We start from the raw sequence: 13733 nt of genomic DNA, 5'->3' as shown, positions 1-13733 counted from the left end.
AGACAGAGCCCTCACAGGTGGCCACCTTTCCTCTGGTGAGGAAGGTGCCCAAATTTCTGGACCCCGAAACAGGGTCTGTCCCAGAAGTTAGGTTGCTTCTGCCTGTCCCGAAGCTGTGTAGCTTCCATGGTCCACCCTCTCGCCAGTGCAGACTGGAGCCTAAGCGAACCGGAGCAAAGATGGCTTTCCTGCCAGCTCATGCCTTGAGACTCCTCCTGGGTGGACACCCCTCCTCGGACAGGAAAGGTGCCTGATGACTGGAGCCAGAAATGTAGTCTCTCCCAGGAGCTGTGTCGCTTCTGCAGGCCGCCCTCTCCCCCTCTCCCCAGCAGTGCACTGGAGCAAAGATGGCCTTCCTACTGGTTCAGACCCAGAGACTGCTCCCGGGCAGACACCCCTCCTCAGGCGGGAAAGGCATTGGATTACTGGAGCCAGGAATGGGATCTTTCTCAGAAGTTGTGTCACCTCTCCCCAGCAGTGCACTGGAGCAAAGATATAAAATCCAGTCTTAGACAATGAAGTTATGTAGATTAATGTCGAGAAGACACTTGTAGATCAACTGTGTTTCATTCAACTGCTATTAACTTTTATGAACCAGAACTCAATAAAAAAAACAGAATATAAAGGATATTTTAGAGAAAAATAGAAAGGATGATTTACTGAGAATCGTATGACTTTGGGTTTCATCGCTATATAGAGACTCCATGACCAAGGCAACTCTGATAAAGGAAAATATTTAATTGGGACTGGCTCACAGTTCCAGAGGGTCAGTTCATTATTATCATCAGGGTGGGAAACATGGCAGAATAGGAAGACATCGTGCTGGAGGAGCTAAGAGTTCTACATAGGCAGCAGCAGAAGCATGTGTGACACACTGAGTGTAGCTTTAGCAGAGGAGGCCTTAAATCCTGCCCCCACAGAAACTCACTTCCTTCGGCAAGACCACACCTACTCTAACACTGCCACTTCCTTAACTGCAAGTGTCTCTGTATGTTACTCAGTAACGTCATTTGAAAGTTAACTGATGGGTGTGTTTACACTGAACTATAATTTTAGTTCTTGGGCTGGGAAGACGGGAAGATCAGGTTACATAACCCTTTGTCTCAGAAAGAAAATTAAATATGATAATTAACAGATACAACTCTCATATTTAATTAAGTAGAAAAAATATAAGGAAAACCATGTCTTTCTCCTTTTACAAGCTTGGGGTATAAAATAGTAAAAGACAGTTGAGATTATTAGCTGCAGAAAAGTGATAGCAGTATGTTCATATGATTCTATGTTTTTCTAGAACTTGGACAATAAATTGTTTGAAAATGATTCACAAAATTAATATGAAGAGCAGACTTGTGTCATAAGAGACTCTAGCATCTGTTCTTATGAGCGGCATAGAATATATCTACAAAATTCTCCACCACCTAAGAAAACATTGCAGAAAAGGAAGTGAAATGATTGAAGAGCCTGAGGACCAGGAACCTTGCTATGAGACTGTGTTTCCTTGTGACATCAGAAACTACACCACTAAAAATATGGGCTGAACAGGAAGACACCAACAAATATACCAAACTTCATGGAGAAATGGCCACAAAGTTTCAACCCTACACAAAGAACTACTGGCAACTGAAGAAAGTTGGGAACAGTAGTTTAGCTCTCACCTGGGAGTAGCACACCAATTGGTTTTCCCGCGCCAAACAATAAACCCAGAAAGCATGCATATAAGTAGCTTATATGGACTCAAAAGGTTATATTTAGGGATATGCATATACATATGAATATACACATATACATACATATACATGCAATATGTATACGCAATAGCCATTGATGAAAAACGAGGCCATTTGAAGGAGAATGGGTAAGGGTATATGAGACTGTTTGGGGGGGAGGAAAGTGAAGAGAGAAATGTTATAATTAAACTGAAACTTCAAAAATAAACAAAAAAGCATCGTGAGGTGGGGGGAGGGAGGGAGGAGTGTGACATATGCTCATTTGTTGTAGCTGTCCAGTAGCCATGGATGAACTGGGTCACCTGAAAAGGAGGCTGGGATGTGAGAGAAGGATGAAGCCAAGGCTTCTAATCAAGGCTCAATGTCTAATTTTCAGCACTGTGTTTATATAAAGAAAACCCACAGACCCCCATCCTTTGTTTCAGCTGGATTGAGTGGCAAAGCAAGCTCAGCAGGTGATCAACTCCTCAAAGCTCTGTAGCAAATTGCCAGGGGTCACAAGTTAGGTTGTAAAACCATTTGGGGTTTGTTTAACCTACTCAAGGCTGGGGGAAGGGCATAATCTGTCTCCTGTTTATAAAATCTCAGTGTTGCCTTGGCTGAAGCACAGTCTAAATCCTTCAGTGTGTCCTTGAGGGCTGTTGGCTATCTGATTTATTCACATACCTTTCCAGTCCACTGACTAAATGCAGCCCTTCCTAAGTTTACCCTCCATCCCTAGTCCATACACATCATCTGCCTATCCTCTCCCACTATAGCCTGGCTCAGTGGGTTCCCCATGACCATACTCTTCTCCTTTCAAATACACCCCACTTCCACTGCAAGCCTTCTCAGGTGATGTGGTGCTTTGATTAGGCATGGCCCCCATAGTTTAAGGCTAGGCATATGGCAGGGTTGTCCCTGCAGGGAGGCCCAGAGAGGCCATTGTGTGAAGCTGTGAAAGTGAAGTCTGGATTGCCTTGGAGACTCCAAGAGTTTAGTGACACCAGAACCACTGGATATCTGCCAAGAAAAGCTGCTAACAGGGAGTGGAACCAGCCCAAGAGAAAGAAGTGGCCACTGAGTGTTGGGGAGTTGACTGTGGGCCAGGTGGAAGGAGAAATGTTTTGGTGCAGTTTCAAAGCCCTGCCCACTTTGCAATAATCTCTATACTAATAAGCACACATTGCTTCAAGTGAAAATAAATGTCATCACTAGAAGTATTACTTCCCCTTAAGTAAAAAAAAAAAAAATCAAAGTCACTCTGTCTTGGTTTGCTCTTTGCAAATTTTCCTTCAGTAGAATTCTACTAGTTAGATGGTTCTATGATGTGAGACATTGAGAATGAGGAGTGAACTTAGATCAAAGTTCACTGCCTCCCACAGAGTTTGGGTGAAGGGAGGAATTCTCAGGCCAGTTCTTTAATGGACAGGAAGGATGGAAACTACAGTTTCACGATCTCCAGCCACAGAGTGCTAGCAATTTGTTTGGAAGACATGCCTCTGTTTATAATAAGCATTCTTTCTCATTTTCCAGGGCCTGTCACATTTTCAGCTGAATGTAGCAAACACTTCCATCGACTTTATTACAATACCCGGGATTGCTCGATGCCAGCTTGTAAGTAGTCTGGGCAGACATTAGAAAAAAAAAAGTTATCCACCAAGAAATGCATATAATTTCACACTTCAACAGTCTTTGGGTGGGACATAATAGACTAAACATTGGATGAGATGCTATTTATAACCTTTCAGTACTCAAGGTTGTATGTACTGTTGAAACTATTAGGAATGAGAGATTATATTCTGGTTGGAAATATTTCCAAATCTAAAAACGGCCAGATTTTTTTAAAGACCAGAATGTTTGTCAGGACTGAAACTGTTCATCATTATTCAAATTCCTTGGTATAAATAAAGTACTTTTTCACATAAATGAAAAAAAGCAAACTGTCTATGAAGTGCAAGTCAACATCTTTTCCTAAGTTATTTTGAAATAAATGTTGTTTATATCATGTCATTTGTACAGTGTGTGCTGGATTTTTGTGAATGATGATAGCCTTTGAGCAATGAGCTCTTTTGAATACTTAAGTTACTTGAGTTAATAATAATTCCAAACATAGCACTAAAGGGCCATCATTCAAAACTCCCACTTATGATAGTATACTGTTAGCTGAGTCAACTGTTTCAAATTCCTTTCTATCTAAAAATTCTTTTAATGAGTAACTTTTGAGCACTGTGTTTGTTGTCAGCTAGATGACCTTGAGGAGTACTGAACTTTACTTAGGATGTTGAGTTATATATATATATATATATATATATATATATATATATATATATATTTAAAAACTTACATTTAATGACTAGAAAAAAAAAGCACACTAGTCTTGTTCCAGTTTGCTTCTCGGTTGCTATGATAGAACAATGACCAAGAGTGATTGGGGAAGAAAGATTTATTTCAGCTTACACTTTAACATCACAGTCTGGGAGCCAAGGTAGGAACTTCAAAGCCAGAACTTGAAGCATAGGCCCTGGAGGAATGTTGCTTACTGGCTTGTTCTACATGGCTTTCTAATATATCCCAGAAGCACCTTTCCAAGGGTGGCACCAACCCCAGTGGTCTGCCCCCCCATCAGTCATTAACCAAGAAATTTCCCCACAGATGTACCTACAGGACTAACTAATGGAGGCAGTTCCTCAAGTAAGTTTTCTCTTCCCAGTTGACTTCAGTCTGTATACTGTTGACAAAATGAAACAAAACAAACAAACAAACAAACACCAACTCAATTAACCAGGCAAAAACTCAAGGCAAAGACAGTGGATGACAGCATAGTTCGGTGGGGAAAAGTCAGTTTGGTGAGTTAAACTCTTAGCTGCTGTGAGATAAGTCACATTGGAAGCTGTTTGCTCATCTTTAAAGCAAAGGCATCAAATTTCCAAATATTTTCACAGGAATGAGTAACAAAACACATTGTTAAGCATTGAATATGCTAGGTGCTTTTAAAACTATGGTTGTCACATGAATCAATGACAATAACATTATTTCTTTTGAATTCATAGCAATTAATTATATGTATTATAACATTTAAATGGCTTTCCTAGATTATAAAAGATGTGCTAGATTGCTGACAAGATTAGCTGTGAGTCCACTATGCTCCCAGACCTAGGAAACTTGTGCTGTGAGTATTAACCTGTCTGTCTGTCTGTCTGTTCATTCATGTATTTATTTTTATTATTCCAACAGTTAACCTGTTCCTCATTTCCTTCCCTTCTACTCACTTTCTCCTTTCTGTGGTGATGGGGATCAGATGCAGGGTCTACACACAGGAGGCAAGTGTGTGCCTCTACCACTGATCTGTACCTGCAGCCCCATGAGTCTATCAAGAGAATGTCGCCTGTAACCCCAAATTCAGAATTCTGGCACTCAAGAGACGAGGTCAGGAGAGTCTGAGGGTAACCTGCATGACTTTATTAGTGAGACCGTATCTCAAACAGCAGCAGCAGGAGCAGCAGCAGCAGCAACAACAACAAAGCCTCAAACAAACAATCAAAAATATCAACAGAAAAAATTGAAGAGTCTAAGAAGCTGGGGAGCTATCCTTAGCATAGCACAACAGCGGCTAAACTTACTAATGGATTTTTGTTTTTATCCTAGTTCAAACTTTATCTAAATGTGCTGCTTTAGTGAGTTAATTTTAAATGTCCTCTAAGCAGTTACATTAAGGAATATAAATAGTTATTCTCAAAATCTTATCAGTCCTTAGTGATCAAAAAGACTTCAATAGTTTTCAGCCTCAGTAGTATCATACAGATAGATATTCCACAGATAGACAGATGAACAGCTATTAACAGGTTCATCTTAAATGGTCAAATACATAATAGAGAAAATTGTAGGCTTTAAAACATTAATTTACATAGTACACATTAAAAAAAAAACCATAGAGGATACTGGCAAGATAGGAGAACAATTAGGTGGTCATGGCAGTGTATGCTGTAATCTCAGTACTGGAGAAATAGACACAAGAACGGACAATATAGCAAAAGCCATCTCGAAAATAAACAAAAGTCATAATTAAAAATACAGGGAAGTTGAAGTGATAAAATTATCATATACTTTAGCTCATTACATGGCAAAGTGAAATGCTAAATTCAAAGTTGTATGCTGGATTAATTATTCTAGATGCCCAAGGAAAGAAAGTATTTATTTGTAAAATCGTATCAGCTCAATAGAAATGGTAATTACTTTTTAATTATTTATTTATCTTTATGTCAGTTGATGCTTTGCCTGAATGTATGTTTGTGTGAGGGTGCTAGATTCTCTGGACCTGGAATTACAGACAGTTGCTGCCATGTAGGTGCTGGGAACTAAACCCGAGTCTTCTGGGATAACAGCCAGTGTTCTTAATCCAAGCCATCTCTCCAACCCTGATAAATTATCATTGTAGTTTATAAATGTAGACTCTACACAAAACACTGAGAGAGACTAATGTTTTTGCTACATGATTGTTTCTAATCTGAGTTCTTTTCCAGTGTGATACAAAGTCGATTAGGTGGGTGTGGGAAGTCTGCAATCAGTACCATGGATAATTCCAATTCCCTACAAGGCACTTGGATCTTCAGGTCAAGATGGTGGGAAGTGGCAGTTATGAGTACCAGTATTCTAGAAATATTCCCAAGCATCTTGCATTGGCCTGTGTAATTCAGTCTATCACAGATGTTTGCACACCTCACAGACTTATGAGGTGCTGAAACTTTCCTGTGTTGAAAATAGTGAAGTGAATAATTCCACACATAATGCTAAAGTGCTATCACACAAAATAATTAAAATAGTGATTGTATGTGGTGAGTCAGTTGAAGCTGTCTTGTTCCATTGTAGCTATTCTTATTACTGTAAAGCAGCCATTGCAAATTAGAAACATAATCACTGTAAATTCTGAATATTCACTGCCACGAAATTTTCCCTTGTATGAGATGAAGAAATTGTGCTAACTCATTTCAGTATCCACTGATAAATTATATGAATTGAGTGCTTCTAAGCTGTTGGAACCCTTTTGAATTTTCAAAACATAAATATATAAAAAAATACATTTGGCTACTGAAATGACTCGAATGAATTCATATTTTTCCCTTTCTTGGTTTTTAACATATTTTACATAGATGAAAACTTATATGAAGTTCTTAGATTCATATAACGATGGGGCTTGTTCCTCTCCTAACATTGTATTATTATTTAAAACAAGGGACTTGGGATATAGCTTAATGGTAGATCATGTATTTGTGTTTGTATCAGGTTCTCATATGAGATCCTGTTCAAAAAAAAAAAATCAAAACTAAAACAGTTTTGAATTTTGTAATATTCTGTGTAAATGTCTGTTTTAGATTACTATATATTCAAGATTTCATTTACTTCTATCTTATGTGCTTGTGTTTTTGCCCATGTGTGTGCCTGGATCTGGAGTTGTGAGCCATCATGTGGTTTGAACTAAATTTCCTGGAAGAGCAGCCAATATGTGCAGATTTTGAGCCTGCCCTATTTCAAATTATTTATCAAACGGTTATAATCTCAAGTTTAATATGTTTTAGAAACATTTTCTGTGTTACATGCTTTCTGTCATTAGGAAGGTTATCATTTCCCTTCTGTATAAAATTCCCTCCTTTCTGTCTGTATACCAGCCTGCTTTCTTAGCATATTTCAAGTAAGATAATATAAAGTGTAACCATTGAAAGTGTTAAAATGGGCTGGTGAGATGGCTCAGTATGTAAGAGCACTGACTGCTCTTCCAAAGGTCCTGAGTTCAAATCCCAGCAACTACATGGTGGCTCACAACCCCCATAATGAGATCTGACGCCCTCTTCCAGTGCTCCTGAAGACAGCTACAGGGTACTTTATAATAATAAATAAATCTTAAAAAAGAAAGTGTTAAAATATTTTATGTGTTTTGAGAACTAGTTTCTTACTATTTTTATTTTCTTTTCCACTTCAGACATTTCATAAGATGCAAATATAATTTGAAGAAAAAGTGCCTGGAATCATATTTAATGTAAAAAAATGGACATATTTAGTTTTGTATGAACCTGCATAAAGTGACTTCCCAGGAGAAACCTATGCGTGGCATCCTACAGGAAGAGGAAGCTTTCCTGGCTTACCTTATGAACACAAAAAGTTATAGGATTTTTTAAGATCACATATTGTAAATAGAATATTTAAAACTATGCCTTATTTTTGCTAGGAATATTATTTTTATATGGTTAATATTGTATAGTAAATATTTAATTAATTGTATCTCAGTACTAGTGAAAAATAACTATTGTATATAATTTTATTGATATGTTTGTTAGATATTGTGTTCAGTTTTGTAATTCTTATTTAATATTTAAAAGTCTTTATTAATAATTTTCTGTTTTTATTTGCATTAATTTGAACTGTGAATTTTATTAAAACAGGAATATGAAAGAATTGTCATTTCTTTTAATGAAAGCTACTTGTATATATATATATATATATATATATATATATATATATATATATATATATATATATATACAGCCTATTCTCTCTTGGCAGAACTAAGCTGTTCTAACCTATAAATTGTGTCCTTTCAAGTACAGTGCAAGTCTGCAAAAGAGATTGGCAATTTTCTGCCCGGTGGTGAACCTGCCACAAGTGTACAGTCTTACCTGGAGATGCTCAGTTGCTTCTTTGAATCCATGAATGGGAAGCTGTTAGGAGCAGATTTGTCTCAACAACAAGTGAATAAGTAACATTAACTGTCACATTCTGTAGATTTCTGACGTTTTTGAAAATCCACTATCTATATAAAGTAATCTGGACTGTTCTTCCTTAACTACGCTCAGCTATTTCTAATTAAAATCTCTGAAAACACCCCAACAATAAACTCAGAGCGATGAATTTGCTATTTGGTCCTTAACTAACTGGCTTATCATTTCATGTCATTTTATAATAACAGTTACAGAAGGAATGGTCTAAGTCCTGTACTTTTAAATTTTTTGAATCAATAGATTAAATTTATACCAATGAAAACCTTGATTTTTCATCAAAGTAAATTTTGTACCAAAATAAGAAACTATGACTTCAACTTAGTAACAATTAAAAAGATTTTTACAAAATCAGATTATGGCTATGCAATCAATTCTAGCTATTCCTCCCGGTTCCAATTATGATCATTTTTACATTTCCTAGAAGACAACCTATAATAACCCCCTCCAGCCCCAAAGCCAAGGGAACTGGGGCAATGACTCTTCATAACTTCTTCAAGCTAAATATGGGCATTGAGATATTTTTTAAGGGAGGGGGAGGGTAGGGAAAATAGAGATGGTTGGCCATAAGAAGGCCACACCAATGATTGATTTAGTCACTGATGACTGTGTCTTGACTGGATCTGGCTGAAAGTCTAAAACATCCAGAGTTCAAATGGAGACTCATCAAGGCTGTGTATTCTGTAATATACAAATCTCAAAACAATGTTTTAGAGTCATCAAGATAAACTTTTTGATTGATTCTTTGGAATCTAGTTCTTTAGGGTGATCTCCCTTTAACAAATCTGATCCGCATAACTCTGGAAGGTGTAAATACCTTAATCACCCTTTCCAAAAACACAAAGACAAAACCTTTTTTCCTAATCAGCATATTTTTGAGCCAGTAATCAGAAAACATTTTACTTAGACCTCTCTCCAAGAAGAATAATATAACCACAAAACTCAAAATCACACCCATTTTTAAAATCAAAACAATTTTAAAACAAATGAAGTAAACTAAGATACTGTATGTGTCTATACTAGGCCATCCCTATCTTACCAAGCAGGAAAAGACACTCAAGATTTCTGTGGAGCTTTCGTTAGCAGAATAGGAGCATCCTGTGGCTGGTTAAACAATCTATACCACTTTTCCACTTGGCTCTCTTCCCAGAGCCATAGGCATATTTTATTAATACCTGTATAATATCTGTCTGTTGAATTCTCTACTTGGAGCCACAGACATAGATAATTAATACCTGCTCAAAGCAGGCAATGATTATCGCTGCACTCTCTGCTCTGGAGTCAGGGACTAATATTCCCTATCCCAGTTCAAATTAAAACAATCTAAAATAAATTAAGTAAATTAAAATACTGTATGTGTCTATACTTAGGCCTTTCCTATGTTGCCAAGAGGATATAAAACCCAGTATTCCTGTGGAGCCTATGTTAGACAAAATATGAGTATCCTGCGAGGCAACTAAAGCAATTTTATACCATCTTGTGGTTCAGCTCTCTGCCTAGAGCTGCCAACTTGTTATTCTATCTATGTGTTCGGCTCTCTGCCTGGAGCCATAGACATTTATCTTACTTATACCTGTTCACTGCACTCTCTACTTGAAGACAGTGACTAATTTTCCCTATCCTAGTTCTGAACTGCTACAGGCAAACTTCCACACATGATTTGGACAAAATCTGTATATAAATCTGTCCTAAAAGCAAATAATCCCAATTTTATAAATTCACAGTTTAATCAATCTCTGCCCCAAGAAGTAGGCAATTTCCATTCTACAACTCTCAGACTCAGAGCAGCCTGCATTCCCCACAGCAGGGGACCTTAGAGCCTGCTTTCTATGTTTCAATTCCCCCCACCCCCACCCCCACACTTGAGTGCACGTGACTTGTCTCAGTGCTACCCAGCTACTCACTTAAAAAAAAAAGAAAAGAAAGAAAAGAAAATTCTAATTCTCAGGTTAATAATCTTAAATTTCTAGCGGATTCTTGTCCATCACGTTGGTTCGCCATCTGTTGAGGAAAATAATTAAAAAAAAGTCAAGAAAGTCAAGCCGCCATGTGAAGGAAAACAATACAAATTTAGTTTAGAAACAATGGTATCTCAATCTCTGGGCACAAAAACTAAATCCTAATCTCGTAAACCTTATTAAAATCCAGTTCCTCTAGTGGCAAATCCTTGTGGATCTGCCATGATACCAGGAAACTCTAGCAGCTACATCTTACCAGTCTGCTGTCCCCATTCCAAAAGGACCTAACTCTCCCCTGCTTCCTCTCTTTCTCTGCTCAACCCAGAAGTCCCGCCTACTCACCCAGTGATTGGCTCCTTTATTCATTAGGAAATTGGTTCACAAGATACCACCCAAGCTTATGACTCATTCCTTATTTCAGACAACCTCTCTGGGGAGAGCAGAATTAACATAAAATACAAACAACACAGAGCTATCCACAACACTTCTTTCTCACATTGTTTCTTGAAGAGGCAAGATGCTCTTCAAGAAGCACAAGGCTCAGCTCTGTTCCTGCCTAGCAGGCATGGGTTCTATCTCCAGTGTTGAGTTATTCAAATCCTTCAGAGTGAAGGAAAGGTAGTTGAACAGTTTGAGGGACAGATGATTGGGTTTTATTGATTTCTACTTTTTGCAAAAATGATGACCTGGTTTGCAGGAGTACCTCACCCCTATTTCCTTCATAATTTGCTTCATATTCATCCAGTGTTTGTTCTTTGCAATAGGGTAAGTGTTCTCTCCACCTGCAATAAATTATGCCTTCAAGAAATAGACTAGACCCTCAGTTGAGGAATTGCCTTCATCAAATTGGCTTACGGAAATATCTGTCAGTCAATTTATTGATTGATGATTGATGTGGGAGGGCCTAGCCCACGGTGGGCCCTATCACCCCTTGGCTTGTGGTCCTAGGTTACATATGAAAGTAGGCTGAGCAAACCGTGGGAAGTAAGTCAGTAAGCAGCTTTCTGTGAAGGCCTCTACCTCAGTTCTTACCTTGGCCTGTGACCTGTGGACCAAATCAGCTCTTTTCCTCCCCATGTCACTTTTGGTCATGGTGTTTATCAAAGCCACAGAAAACAAACTAAGACACATCTCCAAGGTAAATAGGTGGAGAAGTTTAAATACCATTTTAGTGTCAACTAGTTGGAAAAATTAAAGCAACTACAGGGTAAAAATGAAGTAGACAAGTATCCTAGTAGCAATGTGTTTTTGATCATTGCCTTGGCTTCAGCCCCAATAGTCCCGTTTCTGGAAACTGCTCCTGGGATCAGGGAGAAGTTTTGTGTAGCTATATCTTCAAGTTTTTCAGACTCCCAAGGGATCTTTTGAGAGAAGTAAAAACCTTGATTCTTTGCTAGTATTGGGTTGGTGCAACATTTATGACTCTTAGCAGGTTATGAAACTGAGCCTGACTTGACAGAGTAGAACCTGGAAACTGAAGTGTAATAAAAGATATAAAAGTGATCCAAACAGGGAGGAGGGACCGACTTGGGAGGAAGGAGTGGTCCATGGTGCTTCTTTGCTTTGGCAGTGTTAATGAGAGAAGTTCAAAGATACAGAGGAGTTTTCTAAGGAATGGGAAGGAAGGGATTCTAGAACAAAGATGGAAGACTAAGACTCAATGTAGGTGTCTGAATGAGTCAAAAACTGCATGTCAACAATATCAAATTTAAGGGTAATTCTTTAAAAAAAAAAAAAAAAAGAGTTGAATTCATAGACAAGTTACCAAGCATCTGTGCCTTCATTTTCTCATTCAAATGGCAGAAGAAACAATTCCTACCACATGGAGAAAATGAGTTTTCATTAAAAGTACTTAGAAAAGTACCCAACACAAATCAAGGCATGGACTGTTAACCGGATCAGATGTCTTATCTGAATTGTGCTGACTTTACTGAACAGGAAAAGGCATGTTCCTAAGGGAATTGCCCTCATTTTCTACTAGCTCATTTAGGCATGGCAGAGAAGAGGAAAATCTTGCTCTCTGTATAAATGTAGAATGTTGCACGGCTATCAAAAAATGTGTTGCTCTTTCTTATCTGCTCAACACTCAAAGAACAGCTCTGGCCGTCTCCAGTCACTAGCAATGCGTGCTGGAATCGAAGCAGCTCAGTCTTGCTTGGGTTGATCTAAAAATGCGAAATTTTAAATACTCCCCAAACTAGACACTGTAGCTGCCAGTGGCTATGGAAAACTGGGCTCCAGAAAGGAAAGCTGAGACTGTATGGGATGGATGAATGGGAGAAGAATGAGACCAAGACAAAGATTCTGATCAAGGCCCCAGTGTTTAATTCTTGAAACTGAATTTTTAAAGGGGGGAAACCAATCCCCCACTATGTGAGGATCTCATCAAGAAAACAAGCTCAGGCTGCTCAGCAGGTAGTGGCTTCTTGCAGGAAGCTGCAGATGTGGCAGACAATAGACTTCACCTAGGTCAGAAGACTCCTCCCTAGGTGGGCTAGTTGACTGTGGCAAACACAAGGTCTGATTCAGCCTGCTCAAGGCTGGGGGGAAAGGGCACAGGACATGGACATGATCATAGGTTAATAATTTTATATTTGGCCGGTGGGTGGGTCCCAGTCAAAATGCAGTCAGACTAAACTATGATGTGAAATTGACATCATACTATCTGCATCAGCTACTTGAAGCATCTTATCTTCATGGTCTTGCATTATGTGTATGCAAGTACTCCTGAGTCAGAAAAGATGGGCACCAGAGTACTTTGGACCAGGATACTCTTCCAAATGCCAGTCTGGGAAAGAAAATATCAGTTGGCAAACCTAAAAGGACTCCACAGATCAGCTCAAGAATGAGGACCTGCTGAGCCCAGCATTATTCACCCCAATGAGTCAGAATCAGTGCAGCACAGAAAGACCAAAGCATTTGTTGCATGATATTTTAATCTGAGGAGAGGTGAACAGTGGATACTCACCCTATGTAGGGCATCAACAGAAATAAAGATTCAGCTCACGTCTAACTTGGTGAACCAACAGTCTTAATTGGGGATACTTACAGAAATATGAGTATAGACACCATAGAAGAAAAAAAAATCTCTTCCAGTTGTCATTGCTGGTCTATAGGTTCTTGGGGAAGGGATTGGGCCTTATAAGCACCACGCACCTCCTGTACAGAAGGTTGAGAGGCGGGATCATGAGCAGGTCCTGCAGGTAATCACAGATGCAGATATTTGAAGTGGGCAATGGCCTCAAGGGCAGTCATCTATAAACCATCTATATACAAAATGGCATTTTTATTTTTTTTTT

The 13733-nt window shown here is 38.6% G+C and overlaps 1 protein-coding gene across 1 annotated transcript in view; it reads left to right on the top strand.

Annotated features, from left to right (window-relative positions):
- Nucleotides 1–8144, top strand: part of Alkal1 (ALK and LTK ligand 1) — a 23870-nt gene extending 15726 nt beyond the window's left edge. Inside the window, exons 3-5 of the mRNA XM_021222450.1 lie at nt 3243–3323; nt 4802–4878; nt 7684–8144. Coding sequence (XP_021078109.1) covers nt 3243–3323; nt 4802–4866 — 146 coding nt within the window. The 3' untranslated portion in view covers nt 4867–4878; nt 7684–8144. The remainder of the gene's footprint in view (nt 1–3242; nt 3324–4801; nt 4879–7683) is intronic.
- Nucleotides 8145–13733: the final 5589 nt, after the last annotated feature.

This window comes from Mus pahari, chromosome 22, assembly GCF_900095145.1.
Source record: "Mus pahari chromosome 22, PAHARI_EIJ_v1.1, whole genome shotgun sequence".
Classification (NCBI taxonomy): domain Eukaryota; kingdom Metazoa; phylum Chordata; class Mammalia; order Rodentia; family Muridae; genus Mus; species Mus pahari.
Note: the sequence above shows the minus strand (reverse complement) of the source record. Positions and strands in the feature narration are given on the sequence as shown.